The sequence below is a fragment of the Trichophyton rubrum genome (assembly GCF_000151425.1).
Source record: "Trichophyton rubrum CBS 118892 genomic scaffold supercont2.10, whole genome shotgun sequence".
NCBI lineage: Eukaryota > Fungi > Ascomycota > Eurotiomycetes > Onygenales > Arthrodermataceae > Trichophyton > Trichophyton rubrum.
In genome coordinates, this window is record NW_003456419.1 from 543294 (window position 1) to 568617 (window position 25324).

The 25324-nt window shown below is 49.6% G+C and overlaps 6 protein-coding genes across 6 annotated transcripts; 4 read left to right on the forward strand and 2 right to left on the reverse strand.

The window, feature by feature from the left end:
- Positions 1-594: 594 nt before the first annotated feature.
- On the reverse strand, positions 595-1706 carry TERG_07563 (DNA 3'-phosphatase; the record flags this gene model as incomplete). Its single annotated transcript, XM_047748795.1, has 3 exons — positions 595-1182; positions 1284-1465; positions 1520-1706. The coding sequence occupies 3 exons, from the start codon at positions 1704-1706 to the stop codon at positions 595-597; spliced, it is 957 nt and encodes a 318-aa protein (XP_047604784.1).
- Positions 1707-2024: 318 nt separating this feature from the next.
- Positions 2025-2881, reverse strand: TERG_07564 (uncharacterized protein; the record flags this gene model as incomplete). The annotated part of the gene is made up of 2 exons (XM_003231897.1): positions 2025-2367; positions 2436-2881. 2 exons carry the CDS (start codon positions 2879-2881, stop codon positions 2025-2027), a joined length of 789 nt encoding a protein of 262 aa, XP_003231945.1.
- A 150-nt stretch (positions 2882-3031) lies between these two features.
- Positions 3032-4471, forward strand: TERG_07565 (uncharacterized protein). The gene is made up of 2 exons (XM_003231898.2): positions 3032-3439; positions 3506-4471. Exons 1-2 carry the CDS (start codon positions 3358-3360, stop codon positions 3790-3792), a joined length of 369 nt encoding a protein of 122 aa, XP_003231946.1. The 5' UTR covers positions 3032-3357; the 3' UTR covers positions 3793-4471.
- Positions 4472-5520: 1049 nt separating this feature from the next.
- On the forward strand, positions 5521-7518 carry TERG_07567 (uncharacterized protein; the record flags this gene model as incomplete). The annotated part of the gene is made up of 7 exons (XM_003231901.1): positions 5521-5649; positions 5898-5998; positions 6054-6066; positions 6134-6197; positions 6250-6587; positions 6647-6691; positions 6757-7518. The coding sequence occupies 7 exons, from the start codon at positions 5521-5523 to the stop codon at positions 7516-7518; spliced, it is 1452 nt and encodes a 483-aa protein (XP_003231949.1).
- An 8070-nt stretch (positions 7519-15588) lies between these two features.
- TERG_07570 (uncharacterized protein) lies at positions 15589-16868 on the forward strand. Its single transcript, XM_003231904.2, has one exon. It carries the CDS (start codon positions 16074-16076, stop codon positions 16671-16673), a length of 600 nt encoding a protein of 199 aa, XP_003231952.1. The 5' UTR covers positions 15589-16073; the 3' UTR covers positions 16674-16868.
- Positions 16869-17298: 430 nt separating this feature from the next.
- On the forward strand, positions 17299-23026 carry TERG_07571 (uncharacterized protein). The gene has a single exon (XM_047748796.1). The coding sequence runs from the start codon at positions 17720-17722 to the stop codon at positions 18869-18871; it is 1152 nt and encodes a 383-aa protein (XP_047604785.1). The 5' UTR covers positions 17299-17719; the 3' UTR covers positions 18872-23026.
- Positions 23027-25324: the final 2298 nt, after the last annotated feature.

A 25324-nucleotide genomic window follows, 5' to 3' on the forward strand; every position in this document is an offset into this window, starting at 1 on the left:
ACTGAGATCGGAGTGGAAGGTAGATGCATCTGATTGGGAGACTGTGTGATTTCGCAAGAGATATCCATTCGGCGCGGGTGGATTTGTTGGCATTGGTGTTGTCTAAGTAGATATCCAGAGTCAATACGGAACAGCTATGGAGGGTATAGTAAAAGGAAATCAGGTGCTGGCTATTGGTAGGAAACGTACCGACTGCCACAGACTTGCCGGCCAGCAGATTCTCGTTTGCAACTTTTAGACACTTTTGTCTCTGATCCGTTTTCATCATGTTAGTCGGTGTACGCATGTATACAGAGAGAAGGATTATTTGACAGGCCAAGAAGAGGAGAGAGGCAACGTACCGTCTTGAGGATGTCTTGATTCACCCTCTCATACCCGAGAGGCTGCAAGTGCTTCCAGTAAAACGTCGACTTCCCTGATCCCGGACTGCCACATAAGAGCACCAGTTCTGTATCACTCTGTTTTGTAAAAGGAGAAGAGATCTTGTCCAACCCATCCGTCGATGGTGTATCCATGCCCATATAATTCTTGGGATCGAACACGTCGACTTCCACGGGGGCGGGCGGTTCATCCCGAAAGAACTCCTCTGGGGTCTTAAACTGTATACCAACGTTTGCAGCGAAGTTTCTTAAAAAAGGGATCAAGGTCAACTTGAAGATTTTTTTGAAATCCAGGCAAACAGAAAAAAAGACAAACAGATTTGACAACGTACCTATCACAGCAAGAATGGTCTCCCTTTCGACCCGCAGCATCGCCAACGAAGATGGAGCTTTCCAGATCCAGTGTCTTTATTGGTCTCGATGCTTCTTGATCATCCACGTCATCACTCATATCCAGTCCCAAATCCTTTACCATCTCCCTCCACATCCCCATCCTAGGCTTCCTATATTCGTCATACTGCGTGGCAGCATAAATGCTAACTGGGACATCCAAGTCCAGCGTATCCAGCATGGTCGTGATTTTCTCCTTCAGTACGGACAAGCTCTTTGAATCAGAGTTGCCTGTTTTTGCTTTCCCATCGGGTTTCAAGCTGACTGCCTTTTGGTTCGAGACGATGACAAGCGTGTAACCGTCCGCCGCAAGTTGTTTGAGTTTAGACGGGACGCTGGCATCCCACCACTTCCAGTCAGAGGCAGAGCGGGAGAACCTGGAATTGGATTTGGGCATTATAAGAGTGTGGTCCTATGGTTACAGTCAGCATTCTCGCCGTCCAATCCGGGGTAGATTGAGCCATCCGGTACATCCAAAACGGTTAGATGTTGGATAACTGAAGGTATACATACAAAGTCAAAGGCAGCAATCTTAATCTCATTGCTCTGCTCCTCTTTTTGCGTCTCGCCCTTTTGGCCAACGAGATAGCGGCCCACGATGCAACTGTTGTTCACTATGTGCCATGACACCTTCTTCGGCTGGCTGGGCGTAGGCTTCTGAGAAGCAGGTTTAAAGAAATTAGCGACTGTTTGGCCTGAAATGGTGGTATTAGTGATGATATTGGACCAACGGTAATGGGATGACATACTAGTGACGGAGGCCTCTACTTTCACCTTCTTCTTGGTTGGAGGTGAAATGGCGCGCTCGGTGCTAGAGAGCGGTCTCTTGGAGCCTGGCGAGGGCATTGTGAAGTGAGGAAATACAGCCACGACGTTAAGCTGACCGCAAACAGAGGTATATACTGCACGGTAGGCCAGCCGACGCCGCAACCACATAGATATATCATATGCTATTATTTCTTGCTGTTGATGTTGATGTCGCCCAGGCAGCCGCCCTCAAGTAACACTTTTTTTTGAGGCTGAAAAGACGAGTTTAAGCTTTCAAACTTTCTGACGCGAACGCGAAGTCACGTGCCATGAGATCCCCATTTAACCCTTTTTGGGGATCATCAACACATCAAGCCGAGCGAAAGTCCAGAGAAGAGAAGAAGGAGGTATATTACGAGAACGCTCAGTCATTAGTTGGTCGCCAGTGGTGGTGAGCTCTAAAATATTGTACAGAATCTACGTATGCCATGGCAATGGTGCATGTGTCTAGAGAGTGCCTGCTTTCACTCTGGGATCAAGAGCCAGCCTGTCCCCCGGCTCGAGTCTTATGGCTGGCCGCAGCTGCTCCTTCAGCGCCAGCATGCGTTGGGAGGTCGACCTGAGCAAGTCGGGGCTGTTGCTGTCTTGTATTGTAAAACACGCCTGCAGGACATACCCTCCATTGGAATCGAGGGGTTTTAGCTGGTCGTATGGGGGCAGACGGGAGAGAGGCTTTCCAGCATGTGATGGCTTGTGTATCTCGGGAGGAATGACGAGTATACGGTGGAGGAATAGTACTGCTTCATCGAGAACGAGGATGTTGCCTTCCACGACATATTCAGAGCAATAGCTAGAGACGTTGGTCAGTCGATCACAAGACAAAAAATGATGACAGTTAACCGAGGACGAAGAACCTACTTGAACCCCCATTCGTTCAGGGACGAGATGTAGTAGTCGGGTACCCGCGCAGAGGCCGCAAACCGCGTGGTTACTCCAGTGGCAGCTCCGGCATCAGGGACGTCCTTGAACTCGATCCTCCACTCTGCCTGGTCCTCCGCGACGCCCATCGCGCCACCGTCAGCGCTGCTGGCGGCCTTGTCGACATCGCTCACGACCTGGATATGGTACATGCCAGAGCCCAGCATCTTGATCAACCGCTGGACGTCGCTGAAGACCGCCTCCTGGCCCTGAGCCTGGCTGCCGCCGACTCGCGGCTTGATGTAGCCCGGCTTGCGGAAGGACTTGAAGAGCAGGCGGCGCTCCAGCACCTCCGTCGGCTGCATGGCGGCCAGCCCAGCGAGCTGGTGCAGCAGGTCGTCATGCTGGGCCGCAGGGACGGAGGCGAACAGGAGGATCTCATGCATCTTCTCGTCTTCTCGTCGTTCGTCGTCGTCGTCGTCGTCGCCTTTCGGCCTCCAAGTCTGCCTATCGCGGCCTTATCGCGCCGAACGCGAGCCATAGGTTCGTTTACATAAGCTCTTACCTAAGCAGCCGACCCGGCGCCGAAGACGGAACCGAACACCGAGATAAGGCCGCCGTGCCAAGCACCAATCAGCATGCGTCTTGCTTCCCTATCTCTCCGCCCGTCGCGGTTTTTTCCTTGCTCAACCTTTTCCTCCCGCTGCTTAGTCACCCGCTAGTTAGCTCCGAAGCTCAACACGAAAACTCTCGCTTTTCTCACACTTTCTTCCTTCTCAACATCTTCCAACGGCAGCAACCTCAGCGTCTGATACTTATATATCAATCCCGCCGCCTGCAGACTCAGCAAACCACAGACAGCTACCGCCGCTACAGCACCAGCAGCTCCGTCGTCGACTTCAACCAACACAGCCAATTCAAGATGCAGGCCACCACCGTCCTCCGCCAAGCTGCTGCAGCTCGCCAGCCTCTGATCAAGTTCATGGGCAAGCGCACCGTCCCAGGTATGCTCGAAAAGGAACCCCTCGGTGATGCTAGAGGACTTGTTTTAGCTGACTGACTGCTGCTAGCCTCCATTGACCACTCTCCTCAACCCCATCCCGCCTCGCCAACTCACCAGCTCCCCGACTCCTTCGTCACCTACCGTGCCAAAGCCCAGCAGCATGGTCCTCTCAACACCACATACCGCCCCTTCTCCAGCATCGGAGCCTCCTCGGGCGCTGCCCTGGGCCCTGTCGCCCCCAAGAAGGGCGAGTACTTCGACCGCAACGACCTCCCCGCCAGATTCAGACGTGCTCCCTGGTCTCAGGCTGAGATCGATGCCATTGAGACCGGCGGGGCAAGCATGTTCGCTTGAATGGTTCCCCGATCTTGGCTAATGGCACATTCATTTTCCTTTACTGTAGCCTTTTTACCCTCTTCCAAGACAAGAATGGGTTGGACGGAATGATGGAGCTTACGATGCAATACACTGCCACGACATATACCCACCTATCTGAGCTGGTTTCGACAAGGGGATATATAAAACACACTAAACCCCATACAACACACGACGCCTGTATACGTCCGACTGATCGAGTAAGGAGATGCGCTCTTTTCCACTCTCTCGGATCATTATATACTGCCCTTCACAAAACAAGAATTATGGCACAACTGCACGAGAACGAAACAACAGAGCAGCAGCTGCACGGAACAGCTCAGCATAGCATTACAGCATGGCAATGAAGCGAACGGAACACCACACGGAGCAACACAGTCTTCCCGTTTCTACTCCTCTCTTCTCATTTCCTTTTTTTTCCCTCTTTCTTTTTACTTTAACCTGAAGCTTGGGTATTCTCAGCTTATCGGCGCTGGACGGAGTTCATCACTTTTGTTTCTCGTTTCTTTTTCTTCACCTCCTTTTACAGAGTTCGTTATCTCTGGTGTTGGGAACTGTCTACTTGCTTTTTCCATGGTTTGGTTTATGGAGGGGCCTTTGGTTGGGCCTGGTTGGCCGGCTGGATTTTTGAGCGACAGCGGGCGGGCTGCTGGCTGGTGATGGGGGGGCGGGCGGGGGGACTCGGGCAAAGCTGCACTGTACTGTACCACCTTTCAACTGTACTTACCTGCCTTTTTATCCTTTTAATATGCTACTTAACTAGTATATCATTCACTCGCAACCCGTCTGCCAACCTCCCAGCTTCTTCACCGTCGGCGTTCTAGCCTCCGATGCATCTCCGGTTTCCAACCTCGCCGCGGACAGACGGACAGATATAGTCCCGAGCATGAGGTGATCTTCGGCGTTTTCTCTGCATGCAGGCCACCACCTCCCCCTGTCCTCCGATTCCTTGTATCCCGAACATCTCGCAGCGTATATATATGTAGGTAGGAACAAGGGGGGCGCCGCCTGCCTGAGCACTTTGACCACCGTCTTTCCTTGCCTTCCACGGTCTATCCGGCCCTGGTCTGTCTTGTCCCTCTTGGCCGTGAGCAAATGTATGAAACCCAAGCATTGATGATTGCATAGATATTAGGCTCTCTCGCTTCTCGCCCTTTTGGTAGCTTCCAGCCTAAGCAGAACCAGCAACCGGCCTTTCTTCTTAATCCCTCTGCTCTGCCAATACGAGGACGGCCGCGCTCGTCTTATCTCTCGCCCATAGCTCCCAGCTTTATCTAGCTTTACCCCGGATTATTTCTATACATAGTAGCCCGTTGCGTAATTTTTAAGGCTGTCTGGAGCTCTCGCGCTGGATGAACCATGGCTGGCCACGCTGAATGCGGCCATCCCAGGGCCATCCCAAGAGACATCCAGACTGTGCTCTCCCCTATCCTCCGCCCGCTTGTGGCAACCCCTAGAGCGTGGATGTTCTGTAGATGCTCCCCGGCGCTTGACTAAGTTCGCTCTCTCGGCTGGCGAAAAAATAGTTAAGGGCCAAAACTCGGCCTGCTCGACCAATATGCAGTGCCAACTTCAAAGCAGAATCTCTTCAGCCACACACTCGAGCAGAAGCTTCGTCTCATCCCTGGAAACCAGCCTTTGCCCTCGACCTTGCTCATAAATAAGACACCAATCACCGGCAGGCCTGGTAGCTGCGGTTCCGTTTTGATGGCTCCAGTCACGGCACCAGAGCTGATCGTCAAGGAGACGAACGAGATCGGGACGACGGTCAAGACCTATCTCTGTCCAAGCAGCAGGCTGCGGTCGAAGCGCCGGCCTGAAAGTGTGGAAATTATTGTATGTTATCCTGTTACAAGCCTGGTTACCGAAACTTATACCAATGCTTGATTTGCGGTTTATGGGTGCTGTGGATGTTTGTGGATGCACCTTGAGTGTTGATGGTGATTTGATATACACTCGACATTGTCATTTCCTCGCAGCATGCAGTGAGGCCCATGCCATAAGATGTATCATAGACGTATCATATGCTGGAGAAGGATGTTGCTCATACTTGACATGCTGAAGTCGATGCTGACCTGCTGCAGTTGCCGCCAAAACTGCCGTCATCAACCTCCTACCTAACCTCCATCCTGAACGTATTCCTACCAGCCGGATACCCGCACAGCGTCACAGACGATTACATTGAGTAAGTCTTCTTCATTTTGACTGTCGTGGATGCCTGGCTGACTCTAGACATCCAGGTATCAAATCTATGTTAGTCAATAAACAATGCTGCTTCGGAATGTCAGACAGAACATGAAGTTTAACCGCCGTATACTAGGACTCCCTACAAGCATTTTCAAGCTCAATTGCAGGCCTCCTGTCATCCAGAGCAGTCCTTCAAGGCATGCATTCAGCCTTATAGACCTTTGAGAATCTTGTACTAACATCTCTCAGGCGTCGGTGTCGGAGATGCCACCGCGTCTCCCACGGCAGCCCTGCTTCTCAATGTCCTGCAGGAGAGCATGGGAAGGATAGCCACCATCCTGTTTGCTCATCGTCTCGGGACATCACTCGAACCAGAATGCAAATTGTACAGGCTGGCCGCCGACATTCTTAACGATTCAGCGATGGTGCTGGACTGTTTGTCCCCCATCTTCCCTAAGCCTGTTAGGGTAGGTCTTCTCAGTCTTTCCAGTGTGCTGAGGGCATTGTGCGGTGTTGCAGCTGGTAGCTCCAAGGCCAGCTTGAGCGCTCATTTTGCAAGATGGGGGAACCTGGGAGAATTGAATGCGGTAGGACTAAATATCCAACAGTCACAACTGACAGGGTGAAGCTGATGGTGATTGAATAGAAAGATTCAAGTCAGGAAACCGTTATATCTCTCGCTGGAATGCTTGTATGCACTCTTTCTTCTTTTAATCAGTGCCGGTTGCAACTGAACATAACTAAGGAGACATATAGGTTGGCAGCGTAGTGGTTTCATACATCACGTCACCACTAGAAACGTGGATTGCCTTGATAATTTTACTCATCGTACACCTGGGGACAAACCACGCCGCAGTCAGAGCAGTCAAAATGACAACTCTGAACCGCCAGCGTGCCAATATTGTCTTCTCCTATCTCTTTGAGGACGACCGAGTCCTCACGCCAGCAGAGGCTTCAGAGGAAGAACGAATCTTCGAGAGAGATGGTGTGCTCCGGTGGAATGCTGAATCTAGTGGTATTCTGGGAACCTGTCAAATTGGAACCTCCCTGGAGCAGCTACTACTACTCCTACCTGAACAGGCTGATAGAGGAGGCGCCCTAGAGACCGGCCAAACGAGTAGCACAACTATGAACACCAGTACCAATCTGACGGCTCTTCTCGAACTATTCAGGGAAGAGGAGTACATCCTCTACTTTGACCCCCTGTCCCGCAGAGGGGCCATCGTTCTAAAGGCCGGAGCTACTGCAAAAGCACAGCTGAAAGCATGGAGTCATGCGCTTCTTGTTTCTCGACATCTGGCTGGGAAAAATAGCACAGCTACTTGCAGACACGAGAAACAAGACGATCAGGGTGAGCTGTCACCATCGGTGTCGGTACTATCTATTTTGAGAGACACGCTGCAGGAGCATACGAGGACGTTTAAGGGCAGGGTCAAGCGCCTCGAACATGCTGGCTGGAAGACGGACGTCGCCTCCCTGGAGACAAAGCCGGGAAGGAGAGTTCACGTATCCGTTTGAGCTAACAGATAAGCTGTACGTAAAGTTGCAAACGAGGTTCCTTGGAGGAAGTAGGGAGGTCATCCTTCAAAGGACTGCTAATATCGCTAGTCAATCCCAGGTGAATGGTATAATATTAATTCCAACCATTCTAAGGGGGTTCCCAGGTACCGGGACCTTGGATATAATGTGTTTCCTTTTCTCTTTTATTTATTTACTTATTTTCAATTTCAGCTGCTTCTTCCTGGGGTATCTCAACTAGTCGAGACAACGGCAGCCCTGCTGGCCGGTAACTCACTAGGAATTAATAACAAACAACATGGCAAACGCCGAGTGGCCGGGTCCATCTTCCATCCCATAAGAAGACAGCTGCAGGTATCGGAAGAAGAAAAGGTCCTCTTCCTGCATAGGCGAGATGAAGGGCGGCGTCTCTTCCCTTATCTGCTGTACGGAGTATACGCCGTATAAAATTCTTCCTCTTGTCTCGTAGCCGACCAAGAAGGTACTTGAAGCCCCTAATCGGGGTGTCTTCGCTACCAATCGCCGGATTAGGTAGTCCAATTCAACTGATTTCTTTTCGGCGAAGAAGAAAAGATACAAAGGAAGATTATGATGACGATGACATGCAGTTCATTTCCTGTATGCATCTCGTGGCATCAGGATGCATGGTTTATATTGCTGCTCCTTCCCTAGAGGAAAGACGGAGGCAAAGGCGAAGGGTCTGGCTGCGTGCCTTGCAGCCGCGCATGGCCACATGGTTATTATATATAAACAAAAATGTCTCTTAATATATGTATGTCATTGATTCGCCCATGCAAGCGATGTACACCAGATCTAGAATATGTTAAACCCCAATGCCAACGAGCCTGTAATGTCTTACAAGCCCAGATGGCCTTGAGTCCTACTGTTGAGCAGTGCGTCGTATATGCTGTTTGAAATATAGATGTCAGTGACGCAACGCTTCCCACCCGGCTCGCCGTGATCGTCAAAACATCGATCAATCACGGATCATAAACATGGATCCATAGAGAGTGGAATATGGAACCACCGATCTTTCAACTCAACTTAGGCATGCGTCAGCCCTTCAGCTGCAAAAATGACAGCGGGAGAGACGACTCCATAACCCCCATATGCCCCATGATTGCGCTGCTGAAACGGCGCCGTTCCTATCCAACCATCTGGTTATAGTTGCATGAACTAGCAGCAAGCATCAACTATCAATCTCGCACCATCAGGTCGCGGGGTCACCAGAATAACCCTCTCCAGGGTTTGGAGGCCCACGCAATAAACTCCTCCCCCAGACATAAACACAGCCCCTAGTCTGTCGGCATCCTGGGCCGTTGATCCGCGGCCAATAGTGGGCAGCAACTATCAGGGTGGGAGGGATAACCATGACAATATTTGATGGCACTAGTTGGGTGATAATGTGATTGAAAGTGGGCTCAGGGTCGTGTTCGACAAGAAAACAGCTATATATATACACACAATGAGCATATGTGTATATATACAACTAAAACTGTAACTATGCATGGTGGGAGAGGCAAGGGAGAGAACACCGGCAGTTCCGGCAACCCCGGAAAAGTCAACAAGCGCCGAGGGATGTTGTATCCATCCCGTTCGATGATGACATTGTGTATCCTTCAATATGGGTTAATGGTATAACTGGCAGGGAACGGAAGACCAAGAGACCAGTCTCCGAGTCTCTCTATCACACTCTCTCAACCGAGACGTAGAAGATCGGGTAGAAGTAAAAAGACGGTCAAGGGAGGAACGCCACAATGAGCTGATGATGGCCATAAGCAACCACCGCTATAGCTGGCTAACCCATCCGCCTACACTAGGACTCTGATAGTTTCAACGGGTTCGCCATCTCCATCCACCCATCCAGTATCAAACGTCGTACGAGGGAAGGAAGACAAGTTACCCCAGATGCTCGTCCTCCCCGCAAAGCTTGGCCATCTAGGTATCTTCTTCCTTTTTCCCAACAGCAACCTTCTTGGCCGAGCTTACCGGGGATCAAAACTGGTCAATCATGGGCCTGGAGGCAAGCGTAGGGAGTATTGCTCATTTCCAGGTGTTGGTTCATATACATTAATAATTCCAACAGCTGAGTCTCCTGCGTGTGTGCGTGTGGTCAATGACAAGCATCCTCTCTCTTGGCCATCCATCCCGTCAGCTTCTTGCGGCCCGATGAACACGAGAAGTATGTATCAGGGTACTCTCCTTGCTTGCCCTTGCCATGCTTTTGGGCCGAGGGATGGAGAAAGGAGCGAAGGAGGGTCATCCTGCTTCGCTTTCACCTCCCTCTTGTGTCATTCCACTTGATCAAATCGAATGTCGCCATGTCATCATCATCTGTAGTCGCCCACAAATACGACGGACTGGTATTGAATTTTTCTAGATAGATCCAATCCTCCCGGCTAATAATGGGGAACTGGCGATAGGGCGCAAGTACTGCTCCCCATACACACCCTTTAGAGTGGCAGATTCATTGATAGTAGCGTATATCTCTTGAATATACGCCAGACTAGAGTCGCAGTAATTGATCCACGAGATGAAGAAGCTGGAGAAAAGTCGGACATGTGATACTTGATAGCCAGGATCTACCATGTATAGTCCACTAGCAAGCGCGAAGATATCAAACTGATTCGGATGGAGCCATGACGGTGATCGATCGACCTTAATAATTCGAAGATTTTAAGTCTTAACCTTCTTTCTCTTGTTCTCTTGTTTCTCCATGGCGATGGCGACATCTCAACTTTTCTCCCCTCTCGTTTCTGCCTTACCGACGACCATCGCTGGCTTCAAACATCGAACCCCTTACCGAGCAGACGGGTCTTGTGACGATCTCATTCAACCTTCCCCCGGATTCTCCAGGGAGAGAGAGGCAGGCCAACGGACGCATCGGGAACCACCGACAGCTACTAGTTCGGTTCTTAACCGCTTGAAGCGAAACGAGTAGTCGGTGTCTATTATTAATAATAAGTAGGAGGGAAGCGCGGACATGACGCCGGCGATGACCCCTTTGAGGCATCGTTGGTATTAAAAGAGACTCCTGGGGAAGTGCACGAATCTTGACTCAGGCGACAGAGAGATTTCTTCTGCGTCTGTAGCATTAACTCCTCTCTGGCACTTGCAGAGGCTGCTCGAGAGCCCCTTTGCACGTATATCAAGGCGGCGCCTCGTCCAGACAGAAGCCGTTGACCGAGGGCCCAAACTCCTCACGGCCCCAAATTCAAGGGGACGACGAAGTAAATCATAATAGATTATGTTATTTATAGCATCAACCTTCACAGGAAGGGTCATACTGTTGCTTCTTCATTGTCTGTCTTTTTTTTTTTTTTTTTTTTTTTATGGCTGCAGCTTGCCTGAACGCCGTTTTCGGAGCAACCAAGCCCTGCGTCAAGCCTGGGAACCTTCGAGCCTGAGGTGCCCAATGAAGGGGAGAAAAAGAAAGAAACTCGTATAGTGCTTGAATAATCAATTGGTAAGAGGCACTGATGCAGAGGCAAAAGGACTGGTAAAAAGCAAAAGGGGGCTTCTCTTGAAGAAGAACGCCTTTTGCCTGTTTGAGTCAAGAGGCAAGCGACCACGAAGAATTATTCGACCGGAAGCCAGCCCCCGACCCAATCAAGCGGACATCTAGAGTCGAATTCGAGAGATCGTGCATTAGACCAGTAAGAAAGGGACGGCTCAAGGGCCGAGAAGAAGGAAGCAGCAGAACCACAGAGCAAGAGCAGGAAAAGATCCGGATAACATATCCTCTTAGGGGAAGGATGATCTAAATCAGTCGGGTTTATCCCTTTTAAAAAATTATCCTTAATCTTTTCACCTTGACATGAGTTTGAAGGGGGTTACTTGGTGGTTTATTTTCCTCTCGCAAAAATAAACTGTTTGCCAGCATCAACGGATTAAACAGATAGTTAAATCGGACCCGTCGATTTTCATTTTTGCTTGCTTGCCTGACTTGAGTTTTTCACCTGGTTAGCTCGGGCAAAGCCGATGGCAATGTTTGTTGTCAGAGTATTGCGTGTGTGCGTGTTTGATATCAATAGTCTCGGAAACGAGATCGGAATAGACTCTGTGTTTGGTATCCTTGACGTATATAGGAGTCGATCTTAGCGACGTCAAATATTGAAATTCACTTCGGCCAACTTGTTTGTTAGCCTGGAGGCGAAAATAGAATAATTGAATAAACATAAACAAGACAGCAATAAAGAGAGATAGACTCGCCTAGTGACGGATGTGGTGATGACGATGAAGATGACGATGACGATGGAGAGGGGGACAGCGATGATATACAAGGTGGGTACAGTCTAAGTAGAAATATGTGCACCAGCGATTAAAAAAAAATCTCTGCCGTTGAGCTACTCCGTATTGGCATGCAACATATCCCCCGGGCCGGGCGTATAGGGCTGGACGCGTATTGTTTGTCCCCGTCTCCCGTGGAGTACCGCAATATAAGTATAGTAATTACTTGATTTATGACGGTGCCACCAGCCCGCTAGCCGCCTGGGAAGAAAACCCTTCGGCGGGAAGTTGTCAATAGCCGTAGAAAAGCACGGCCAGATAGTGGCGAAAAAAGGAAAGCAGAGATTTTTCATAAAGAGGCCTAGATGGAGTAGAGCCGTTAGTAGTTGGCTAGCCAGCTAGCTAGGTGATGGCGAGAAGCCGCAGAACTACCTTGATGTCACTTCTCTGCTTCCCTTCCCCGTCGAGGACATCTCAAGTTCGACCGGGAGAAAGGAGCGGCGAGTCCCGAGGAGCTGTAACTGGCCAACCACCCTCGTCACTTGGATGCATGTGCTAGAAGGATTCTAGAAGGACAAGCGGACAGGGACAAGGGTGAAAGGGCGGGAGTTGTCTTCCAGAACCTTTCTAGAAGGGAGATTGCGGCCTTTTCTCCCCTTCCCTTTGATCGCTTGGGTTCCTTACACCTTGCTGTACGCTGTGTAATATAATACCGACAGGGGCTCAGGGGGTGGAGAGCGAGGGAGCCTGTGAGATGCTCAGCCAACGATGTTGACGGAAGAGACATCCACCACCCCCATTTTCGCTCCATTCTCTGGCCCTAATACCAAGCGGCATGTTAATACTCTTTTGAAGGGGAGGGTGGAGGGTCAAGCTTATCTGTGAGATGTTGGAATTATCCGTTGAGCAATCCGGAGACTATGTTGGTAGTGTGAGCTATACGGAGAGACACTCCGTCAATGGTGCTTTGGACGCTGATGGAGATGCCCCAGTGCGGGCATTTTCTTTTAATCGAGAAAGATTGACAGCCGTCTCCTCACTACCATGCCAATCGGCGATTTGGTGGAGGGAACATACACGGTCTCAATTACGAAATAGTTAACCATCCCGCTACTGGGACGAACAGAATAATCTATCTCAGACCCCTATGATCCCACTTTCTGGATGGATACTCGAGAGGCCAAACGAGAAAGAGGGAGAGGGAGAGAGAGAAGTCAAACCCTTGTTTGTTCTAGGGGGACAGCGCGATTTATTTTTGCATATCCTTTTCAGATTTTTTCCCCCTTTCCCACTGCGGCCCACGTTGAGGATGCAGGTCTCTTTGTTGGAGGCTGTCCGTTGCCGCCAGCGTCGAAAGACGGCGTATGATGTGGTTTCCATGCATGGCCAGCACGTAGCTACCTGCTGGCCCCTTTTGAGCGGTGTGGCTGCAGCACGATGTGGTTGCTGCTTGCTGGCCGATAGAGAGACAGGAATGCCCGATGCACGATGCCATAGCAGACAGTTTTGGCTCTTCAACGTCAGCCTCAAGGAAAGGCGCCGCCATGCATATCGCTTAGACAGGACGGCTCCTGATAATTGTTCGCAGTACGGAGTCGTACGTATGATGTATGGTTTTCCCGTATCAAGGCGCTGGGCGGATACACGCCTGAGATTCCGACGCCGACATTAGTCCCCATGGCACTGGTACGCTACGAATGCAGGCCTTGCATGTACAGCGCCTAGGAAGCGAAGCCGGAAACTCGCCCTTTTGCCCACCCCTCCTTGTCTGCTCGTTAGTGCGACTGTTTAGCTGATAGTATAAGCATAAGTTGTGTTTATCAAAGCTCTCCCTTGTCACTCCGGAAAGTCTCTTGCTCCGTGGGAATGTGTTGACAACGAGTAGAGTGAGTCGTAAGCAGTTGTTATACGGAGGATATGCAACTGCTCTCTGGATGGCTCCTGATGGGCCGCGAGATCCGGGCCATCGCGCATGGATCTCGATTGTATGGAGCATCTGTGACATTATACCATGACAGCGCACACAGGAACACGCATCCACGCATTGGGGGTGTTCCATACACTCCGTAGTAGTGTTTACCTCCCCCTTCTTCTGCTTCGTCCGTTTGTCTGAATGGGATGGGTTCCCTTTAAACTGGAGAACCGTCTGAAACAAGGGGCGTAACGTCAACCGGCCGGACATTTTTAGATCAACAAAATTCCCCTATCGGCCAACACAACGCCTTTTGTACATCGACTGACATCATGCTCTGCATTATCCGACGGGTCTTCTCTTGCTCATCGTCGCGGGGAGGAGAACAAGCGAAAGGAGAAGGGGAAGACTCGCCACACAGCATCCACGCCCTTCATGATAGTTTCACAGCTGCTCTCCCGAACAGTCTTCATGCATGGAATCTTCTTTCTTTCGCCGTTTTTCCCTTCCTTTTAAGATAGTAGCATTTTAGCTATGCATGAGTGGGTTTCTTTTATTTTTATCCCCCCATCATCGGCGCATATATATAGTTGTAGTAATGATTTGTTCCGTGTGTGCGTGTTGTTGTGCTCAAACGAGGTCAAGATGACGATAGTTGTGCCCAGGAGATCGGCGGTATATCTCTTTCTCTCCCTCTCGCTCCCTGGCCTGATATCCCAGAAGGGGCAGAGAAAGCAGAGAACAAAAAGCAACGAGGAGCAAAAAAAAAAGAAACGAGAAGCAAAAAGGACGATCGGCAGCCCGGGTAAGGATGTCATCGATGCTAAAAAAGAAGTCAAAAAGTAGTCTCTTTATTTTTTTTGCGTCGCCGACGGCGCCTATAGGTGCTTGTCATAGCCATTTTTTAATAATTGTCAGGCTTCATTACTCTCTCCTTCTCGCTCTTCCCTGGAGTTAACGCCGACATCTCGCTTCGAGCTGGTGAGAGTTCGTTAGCTTATTAGGCGGTTTACGGTGAACTGTCGATGATGAATCTGGCATGTTAAGTCAGGCCACCGTTCTTCATCATCCACCGCCATCAGGATGAAGCAAACGAGACGTCAAGAGGCATTGCATCTCTTTCTCTGGTTCCAATAATGGAGAAATGGAACCCTTGCCCGGTCTCTTCTCTTGCTTTTACCCTGAAGGTGACTTGGCAGGCCATTTTTCCTCTCTGGGATTTTCCTCTCTGGGATGTACATAGTCATGGGCGGTGTTAGTACGACTTGTATGTAACGAGATGCTGTGAGACTCGCTCTTGTTGCCCTTGTTGATATAGTTATCCCCTAAGTACGGACTGGGTGCTGCGTAATCTGCGGTACTTTCTCAGTTGTCGACGATGTGCATGCAATTTATTATTATTTTTTGAGGCATCTGCGCGGAGCATCACCAGGTAGCCTTTTGCTGATAGTCTCGTAGGTGGTTTCTGTGAAGCTTATGGCCTGATCCTAGCTTTACTCTTTTTTTACCCGCCAGATTCAAAACCGAGCTCATGGCATGAACTGATGTGCAAGAGGGATAGAATGTATCTTTTTTATCTCTTTCGTTTGTTTTTCCTCCGTCGTCTCGGCGCTTGATTCTTCATAAAGGCCGTTGATATACACCTTGAGCTTTTGGCTCTTATTATTCGCTGGCGGTGCAACGACAGCACTGCTGTGGCTGTGACACTGCTTAGACTTGCCTGGGCCTTGACGACCCGTGGACCTGTTCGAAATGGGTTCGGGTCTTATATATGTTTATTATTTTCTTTTCGATGTTGCACCTCATGGGGGACCTAGGGTGTGGGTTGGCTTTCGCTGTCCTTTTGATTGCCTGCTCTTTCCCACCCCTCACCCCCCCCCCCCCCCCCTTTAGACAGTTTCGGTGCTACCACGTAAAAAAGGAAGAGGATAGGATGATAAGCGGGAGTGTAAGAAGGAACATAAAAGTGGGATGATGAACGTATGATTCCTGGGCGAGGAGAGGAGTTAAGTTAATTAGTAGTCGTCCTGTGCAACCGGAAGCAGCCCTGACAAGGACAAGAGAGATGCAGAACAAAAGGAACCTCGACCTGGAGAGCGAGGACAGGTAGACGGACAGAGCAAGGTCCCCAGGCGGAGTTCTAGCCAGCTGGTGGAAAGGTGGAAGCCGGTCCCGGTCAAAATCTTCAGGATAGTTACTCGAAGTTTCTGCTGCTTTTCTGGCGTGGTTTTCAGTGGCCGTTTGTCTTGTTGAGGGAATATATCCCCATCCCATCTCAATCCCGTATATTCTTCCTCAACGGAGCAGCCGGAAGCACCAGGAAGGTGAGTTGTGATCGAGAGGACCAGCAGTGAAGAGCAGAGAGCATGTAATATCTCATCTGTATATCTCCACTTGCCGCTGTCTATTATGCATGAAACAGACTCAGGTACGACCAAAGCGAAAAAAAAGCAACAGCTTCTCTCTGTCTCTTATTCTCTCTAGGCTCAATCTTTCTGTTTTGCCCTCTTTTCCTTGTCTTCTTCTGGAGGCTCCTCCTCCAGGCTTGGTCATTGACCCTCAAAAAGGTAGCCCTCGAGCTTACCTGTTCCCTCCTGTTTTCACGGTTCGTGCCAGTCGATCGTTGGCGTCACACTTGCGGGTGGCATCAAGCACAAACTGTAAATCCCTTGCTGACGATCCGTTTAGAAGAAGCAAATACAAGTCCAAAGCCCAAAAAGAGCCCAAGAGAAGGAGAGATTCTTCTTCGTCTTCTTTTTGCTTCCGGGGTGGCGACCGTAAATGTCGGCTTGCTGGGCTGGCTTCTTCTGGCCCCCCTTGCTTTTTCCAACCTTTCGCTGGGAACTGGGCTTTCCCTCTACCTTTTTTTGTTTTTTTTTGTTATTATTTGCTTTTTCTCCTCTCTGCTGCTTCTCTCTCCTTTTCAAACTCTGGAAACTCTGGAAAAGAGAGAAGAGAGTTAAGGCCAGAAAGTGATTATATATCGCTGGTTGGTAGGCAATATAGCTTATAGGCTTTATAATCGAAGTTTGAAAAGCAATAATAAATCTGGAACTCTTCTTTAGCAATTTCCTAGAAGGTGAAAAGAATCCCCTTACCTGACTCATGGCTTGGTCTAAGTAGAGGCAACAGCAGAGCCAGCAGCGAAAGGGGGAGAGCTGCCGGTCGAGTCGCCGGTGCATCCTCGCCCTGGCCCTTCTCATCTCCAACTCGTCTGCCTCTGTTTTTTTTTTTTTTTGTAAATTCTCGTCCTGCAAAAAAAAAGAAGACGTCCCATCCTTGCAGGCGGCAGAAGCAGGGCTCCGGGGTCATACAGGGGGGTCTCCTGCGGTCTCTCATGCTCTGGTCTGCGTCTCCTCGCTGTCTCGCTGGCTGCCCTCGTACCAAGTCGATACAAGTTTAGTTTACCGCACTAGGAGAAAAAGCAACGAGGAAAGTAAATAAGAAAAAGAAACGACGAGGAAGCAGACGAAGAAGCCTGGGTGGAGCATCTCTTTATAAGTATCTCTCCACTGTGTTTTGCGAGTCAGGGTACTTTTGGCCGATGGGGGTTGGTTGAGAGGTCGATGATGGTCGTCGTCTTTTTTATACATAACTAGAGAACAGCCGCCGCCTTTCTTCGTCTTCCCGCCAACAACACCACAACAACTACACCTCTCATACCACATACAACGACCTCCAGCAGCCAGCAGCCAGCAGCCAGCATACAAGACGCTGGACCTGGCCTCACATACTTGAAAGACGGACATACTCATGCGCCGTGTTTACTCCCTCGTTGACTAGATCTCTGGGTTGACGCTTCCGCCCATTGAACATTGAACACTGAACACTGAACAGAAACTCCCATTCCACCGTCCGCCAGAGACGCCTCGCCCAAGAGAGACCATCCAGATACCACTCGTAACCCTGGCCAGCACAGCCTTTCACGTCAGAAGCAAGGGGGAGGGGGAAGGGAAGGCCAGAGTGTGGAAAGATATCCGGTCCAGAGACACCAGCAGCCGGTCTAGCAGCAGCAACACCAACAACACGAAGAAGCCAGCCGGCTGTACCACCAAGGGGATGCCATCCTGCGGCAGAGGCTCGCGCTACTCAACTATCACCATCACTCCGTCAACCTGGAATCCAGGTTTCACGCCAGACTCATCTGCCTACAGCTCGCCGGCGCCCTCGGTCCTCGACTCGGACGAGGAGAGGGTGATGGACGGCTGGCACTTCTCGCGGCCGTCTAGTCTGGCGCTTCCAGGTGGCCCGCTGCTCTCCCGGCCTACGTTGGACGATGTACTCTCAAACACCGCAGCTCCTCCCTACACGCTCGCTGCCTTCATGGCCTACCTTTCGCAGAACCACTGCCTCGAGACGCTCGAGTTCACCATGGACTCCAAGCGCTATGCTGAGACATACAATGCCGTCTCCCGCCAGCTAGGCGAATTCCCTATTCTCTCAGACTCCCCGCAAGCAGACCATCTTTGCATGCTCTGGCATAGGCTGCTCTCCGCCTATGTCATGCCGGGATCTCCCAGGGAGATCAACCTTCCAAGCGCCGTCAGGGATGCCCTGCTGAGACACTCCAATCTCAGAAGACCTCCGCCACCCGAGACGCTCGACGCTGCTGTCAAGCGAATTCACGACCTTATGGACGAGTCTATCTTCATTCCCTTTCTCAACAGCCACGTCTCGCCCCAGTCACAACCGAGCTATTCCCGAGATGGCTCTCCCGAGGACCGTGAAGTCGGCCGTCACAAGTCGATGCGCAAACGGCTATCACCGCAGTCGTCCTTTGTTACCTCGCCTCGCTCCGCTGCTCCTCCTGGAAGTGGCTATTTCTCATACCATTCTTCTTCAACCCCATCTACTAGCCCGCCTTCTCACCACACTTCCATCTCCAGGACAACTACCACCAGCAGCCGCTCCTCTCCCTATGGCTATGCCAGTGGTGATTCCGTCTCAGGCACTCTGACAGACGACTCCGGCAGCAGCCTGCCTTCGAGCCCCGGTGCAGGAGATCCCATGACTCCGCCCACAACCCCGCCGTCTAGTGACATGCACCATCCCCACCATCATCATTCCAAGAGCCGACAAGACAATGCCTGGAAGAAGATGGGCATGAAGCTTGGTTGGAAAAAGAAGTCTGGTGGCAGCAGCGCCGGTGGTCGTGGATATTCAACTACCTCAACCTCCAGGGACACACGATATCAAGATGACATGTATTAATCTTTGCTCTTTCCTTTCTTTTTCCTTCTGCCACTTTTTAGCTTCTCACGCTCTCCTGCTCTTCGCCCTCGCCCTACCATGTCCCTACCATGTCCCTTCCATGCATATGGTACATTCACGGGTCGACCGACCTATACATACACATCATTTCCATTCCATCCCAGACACGACCGGAACGAAAGGCATATCAAGAAACCCTAACGACTTTCCCCCCATTCTTCGCCAAAAGCAAAATATTATCAAATCCGGACCGCTGGCGTGGTTCTAGACCTCTCTTCTCTTCCTCTTCTTATACATACTTGACCATTATTTCTTCTGTCTGACTATTTTATGGTTATTTCCTTGCTTGCACTGTACGGAGTTTATACCCATGGCCATGGCATTGAACATTCAGCATTGTTTTTCTTTTTCTCTTCTCCTTATTTTCCTTGTGTTTACAGCGAATCCATGGATGGAGAGCGTGTATTATCTTCTTTCTCTTAACACGACTGAGCATTTGCTTCATTCGCATTCTCATCAACCAATGTATCTAACTAGCTTCACTTCCTCACTTCCCTCGCGACCTTGTCCGTTACAAGGTTCCGTTTGCCCTGCCTTGTCTCTTAGCTAGGGCAAGCCAATATGACTTGATGAAATGACTAGCATCATCCTTGCAGGCATACCGTGTGCTTCTTTTCCCACCCCCTTGCACATCCATACACATATGTAATGTAATGGAGACATACGTAAGAGGAAAGGAATTACACCACTCTCCCACTTTTCGCCGCTGAAGCTGCACGTACGTAATATACAGGGGCCATCTTATGCATCTCAACTGCTTATTCTCCTTGCATCGCAGCAAGGTAGGCAAAGAAGACAACCCCCAAGGCACCTCTGTAAGCGACATGCAGATTAGGTAAGCTCAGCTGGCCTTATCATGTGACAGACATCAAGTCCACAGCCGGTGGACATGACATGGACGGGCAGTATTTGATATCAAATGGACAGATGGAGCTAGAGAAGCTGTTAGTTTAGCTTGACTCATGCTACAGAAATGAGTTATACCCTTATGTGCACTCTGGTTGGTGCATGTGTGCCCGTGGATTTACCACAGCTTCCTATATACAACGCCGGTATTTCAGTTACAGCATCAGGATGGCTTGGACTATAGCTGGAGACTCCGTAGCAGAGTGCATATATGGACCTTTCAAGGAGGAGCTCTGGCGGCTAACGGGGGTCCAGGGTTGATACCAGGGCGTCTCTGATCCGCTAGAGGCCTAGATCTACCATTTTCAAAGACACGTCGATATCTGTTACTTTATTCACCAGGAATGCGACGTTCCGATTCTTAGCCGGTTTGCTTCAGAGGTCAACAGGAGACATATTCCCAGGAAGCTGCCAATTCATGCTACATTTCAGCTCTATGATTTGCAGATCCAAAATACCCGAGACACAATATTATCTTGCTGTGGGACTAGTTGCTTTTCAAAAACATTTTCAACGATCTCGGAGGGTCCTAATATTGTCTGGCAATATATACACCCCAAACAATTTCATATAAAGGGCAGACGCTGAAGAATTGTGTGTTAGATTCTTCAACGGCAAAGGTGGCGGCTATTTTCCTTCCATGGATTCAAACGGCTGCAGGGTGCGTTTTAGAGTTAACTGCTTTCCTGCCATGTCATACGATACTGGCATGCTGGCTAATAACATCCATAGTAAGTGTCCGTTTATACCGCTCTTATAGCATCGTTTTAATGTCACTCTCTTTCTCCCATCGGATGGAGGGTAAATTTATTCCTGCTGAAATATTAGTTAACTTTTTCAAGGAATCCAGCAAGATGGATCTAGAGAGCGGGATAACATCATAGTTACTAGTTCTTCCTAGGGAAAAGATAGCTATGCAGGTTGCAACTCTGGTAGTTATGCTAGCCGAGGCGCCACGAGCTCCTGCATACGGCATTGAATTGCGGTCGGCATATGGGGTGTCTTCTAATCCAGAGATATCTAGGTCCATGCCTAGGTAACGTCTGTGATACCTTCGGGGCTCCTGGAGCGTAGGTCCGACCCAATTAGATGAAGCAATTATTAACCTCATCACCAGCAGACACGGTGCCGACCGAACTCCGATAAGGACAACTATTTCATTTCATCTTGGCGGCTTCGGTTCAAGTTTATACCTGGGGTAGGATCAATTCAAAGCTGTTGCGAATAAGAGAAGCCACAATATAGTTGCGAATGGTTGGGTCGTTGGCAGGCCTTGTACTAGCCGCGATACACGTACCAGGCAACACCCCTCAACATTTTAACTCATTAGCATACACCGTGGATGTGCGCTTTTGAGCGGCCCCACGCAAACAGCCATAGAGACCTGGGGGCATGTCTGGCCAGGTGACTTCTTTTATGGTTGGGTTAATTATTCTGGCGAGTGTGTATTGATAATCCCGACGGGCTTTCTGGGTAAATCCAAGAAAGAGGATTCTGGAACTACACGAGTGCTCTGGGAATGCTGGTGGCGCAGGCGACCAAGTGGTCCAGGGAGAGCTCTGGATGAGTCAAGCATCGTGATTCGGTTCTCAGGCGTGCCGAGCACTCGGCAATGCTTTACAGGGAGGAAGGGTGTCTTCAATAAAGGCGTGTCCCGATTTGGTCATCCGTTAATACTGCCCTGGATAGGAGAGAGACTACGCTGATGTCATCCGTCTTATAGCCAACTGTCTATATACGGATAATATCCTTTAATGTCCCGAGAAGGGGCACACAGGCACGTTTACTTAGCATGCTCGATATAGCTACAACTTCAGCTGCGAATCCATATCTGGCGAGACATTTCCTATTACATCACATAAGTGTCTCTTAGGGGCAAGGATTGCTCTCAATAGCTCACTCCATCCGATCCATAGCATTCAGCGCCTATGCGAGATCTAGAATACTCAACCGATTAATAAGAGAAATGGACTCCCCAGGTCTCTCTTGCAAACCTGTGGGGGTAGACTTTGCTAATTACTTTTATTTACATAACGTCTATCTTCTTTGCACAGTCTTCTTGTGTATGGATTTCATTTTGTCGCTGCCGGGGACGCAGGGTGATCATGGAATGGTGCTTAACTCCCTTGCTCAATTCCCCATCGCTTACCTAGATGGTCTCCACCAATGTCAGCATGTTGCACCGCTGACTTAAGACCCAATATTTTGTAGTCATGCCAATGGCAATCCTGGCGCTGGTATAGCATCGTGAAAGCCTTTAAAGAGGTAAACGAGCAGTTATGCATGTGAAGGGGGGCCGAGGCGTCTCCAGACTCAGCTTCTCGAACGACGGAGCTTGCCGGGATACAGGGCGAAGAAGACAGGGCGTTGAACGTTGAGAAAGCATTTTTTTGCCGTTAGTGTTACGACTAAGAAGGACCTGAATCTCCCAGATGTTCGAAGAATGATTGAAATTACCATATTCCGTGTCTGAGAAGTCACTTCGAATACGTATTATACGGAGTATGGATCTGTGGATATGTGAGGGATTTGAACGAGATGGTGGGTTAATGTCCTTAGTCGGATACTTCCGGTTACTCGTATGTTTATTCGATCATTTCTCCGCTCCACCTTGTAACCCTTGTAGATGGGCTGAGTTGCTGTCTGTGTTCTCTGCCGCCGAGGACAACGAGGGCCTCCCCTTAAAATATGCCTGAGCAATATATGTGCTGGCAATTGAAGAAAATATGTGCAAACAGCCACTTTAAACAGAAGCAAGGTTAGGTTTAGCCCCCTGGCAGCAGTTTGGTTTTTACCTCAGATGAAAGCAATGCGGTTGGGAGAACGGGATGCATAATGGCTTGCTCAGGCTGGTACTAGACGCTGCTTCCCTCAAGACACGGCCGGAATAAATAAGGACGGGATGGTCGTTTAGGTATATTCTTCAATGCCTGCCTTCCTTTGATGCGGTACTGGACAGGATTAATGGACAGGCAATATTGATGCGAATACGTAAAAAAACAGGCATATATAAGCAGACAGGGAACATGCTTTGGGGTAGTACAAACCTTTCAAGTCCCTTGAACGGCCAAAGCCAGAGGCCTGAATAAGGTTGGGGCAGATCATACACTTGTATGCATTGGATCCCTCTGTCCCATTGCCATCCGGGCCAGTTGCCCTTGCCATAGCCAGGGCGAGAAGGACAGGCCCTTTTTTTTTTTTTTTTTTTTTTTTTCATAAAAATAAACGGAAAAGTATTTAGACGCTGCGCCATATATGCAAATGGGCTGAAGATCCTCAAATTGAAGAATTATACAAAGCATAACCATGATGGGCTCCCCCTGCCCCAAGCGCTGTGGGGTAGCCAACATGGATAACCGCATCAACTGGGAGGCCCGAAAAGAAAATATCCGAGCACCGGACCATAAGTGGCGCCACGAATTGAGGCGGTGGTGTTGCGCGGTTTTCCAAGACGGCGCCAAGGCATATTGAAGCACTGCAAATGCGACCAATTGCAAGGTAGGAGTTAGGTTGGGTTTGTTGTAGGTTTTTCTCAGAGAGTTAGTTTCTTCTGTATGCTCTTATCTGCGTTCCCGTCCTCATGACAGGCATGGCGGGAAAAACATCCGTTCGAATGAGAAAGTCTCCATATGACGAATATGAGGAGGAAGGCTGGTTTCCAACGCCACGACTTCCTTCTAACTCCCCCCCTTCCCCCTTTCCTGCCCTCTGATTGGTATCTCATCGCCGTGTCGCAAGGGGCACGCACACCAACGTCAAGGCCAGGGAAGCAGATGGGAAGAGAATATGGCGCAAGTGCAGAGAGCAAGTATCAGGACTGGATCGATTTGATCGCCGGGCAACAAGGGTAGGCAAGCTGTGTGCGCCGCAGATTCTGGGGACGGAATTCACCATCCGAGAGATCATACAGGAGGCTAACCCATCTCTCACGACTCCATTGTTTGATATGGTCGGGGTATGCTATAGCGGATCAACCTATGGAACGGTTGACTTGATGATATTTCAAGGCAGAAAACAAGTATATCGACCGATATATACCAAGTAGTCCTACACAGTCGATCAGCCAAAGCCGTTCTATGTCCATGTACTCCAAACCAACCTGGGTATCACACCACTGTCATCAACCAAACACCGGTCCTTGCATACGGCGATAGAATCAATGGCTGCCATTGTTCATCCTTGCCATCCCGTCCGGGGAGCAAATGCACATCCTCTCCCCCTTCGGCTCTTTCATGCCATCTATCGCCGTCCATCCTCAGCCGGTCTTGACTCTCTCCAGCCGGGCTTGACGTCCAATTTCACCTTCGGCTTGACCAAAAGAAGTCTAAGGGCCAAAAGTCTATCACGTGACAGACTCTACCAAAACTTGGCTCCTTTTCTCTCTCCCAGATTAAAAGCAAACATGACGGCTTAAACTCGTCAACCAAGTTGACGAGAAGAGAAAAAGAAAGAAAACATCGTTACTCCAAGGCAAATTCACACCTTCACACCGGACTGTGCCAATATAGTCAGTGAGTTACAACATGCATTGCCCTGTTCTGCTCTGCCGTGCCCTGCCCCGATTCTGCCAGGTTATATACCCAATACCAAACCAAGGCTTGCATATCTGCCCATTCCTGGACACGCGATCATTCGCTAGCTAGGAACCGCCAAACAGAAAAGAAACTGTAATGTGAGTGCGCGGAAAGGAACGAATAGGCGACGGTGGAGATGATTGGAGGATGAGAAAGGATGTTGGGATGATCTCGAGCTGAAATTGACGATGGGCAAAAGGGGGTTGGTCAGAAGGGTCGGCTAAATTTTCTTACATGTCACGGAGGACGGCGGGCATATAGGAGATTCCCGACAGAGGGGAACCTAGGCACTTGGATGGAGGCGTTTAGTTTTGCATGTCGGCTGATGCTAATGGGTGGGTGGATGGGAGATTAACTTGTGATACGTACGCAGTATTTGACTGGCTGTATATGCGGGTGAGCGGCTACGGCTCCTCCCATCGCCACAGAGAGAAAACTAAAAAGAGCCGATCAAACAGGGTATAGTTAACCAACTGGAGACAGATGAGATTTGATGGAGAAACCTAGGGTATTTGGGCGATGAAGAAAACAGACAGGTAAATAGATATATCTATGGACACTTATATAAATTAATATTATTATTGGCTCTCTTCATTATCGCTATAACAAAGAAAAGACAAGGACAAGACGTCAACAATTATAGTCTATCACCAAATAAGTTTCAATATTATACTAGTAAGAGAGAACGGGAAAGGGAAAAGCAAATAGAAGAGAGAAATAGGAAACATCGACAAACAAAAGGCAGGGCAGAAACGGAGGTAATAAATAGCAGCTATAAAAAACAGAGTCATCATTGCTTGCTTGCTCGCTGTGCAGTATAGTAATGCATGCAGGTGCTGTTATTTTTAGTTTTGGGTTTTTTTTTTAGGGACACAACCAGTTGCATCATGTTGAGGTGCAATTAAGCGGGCGG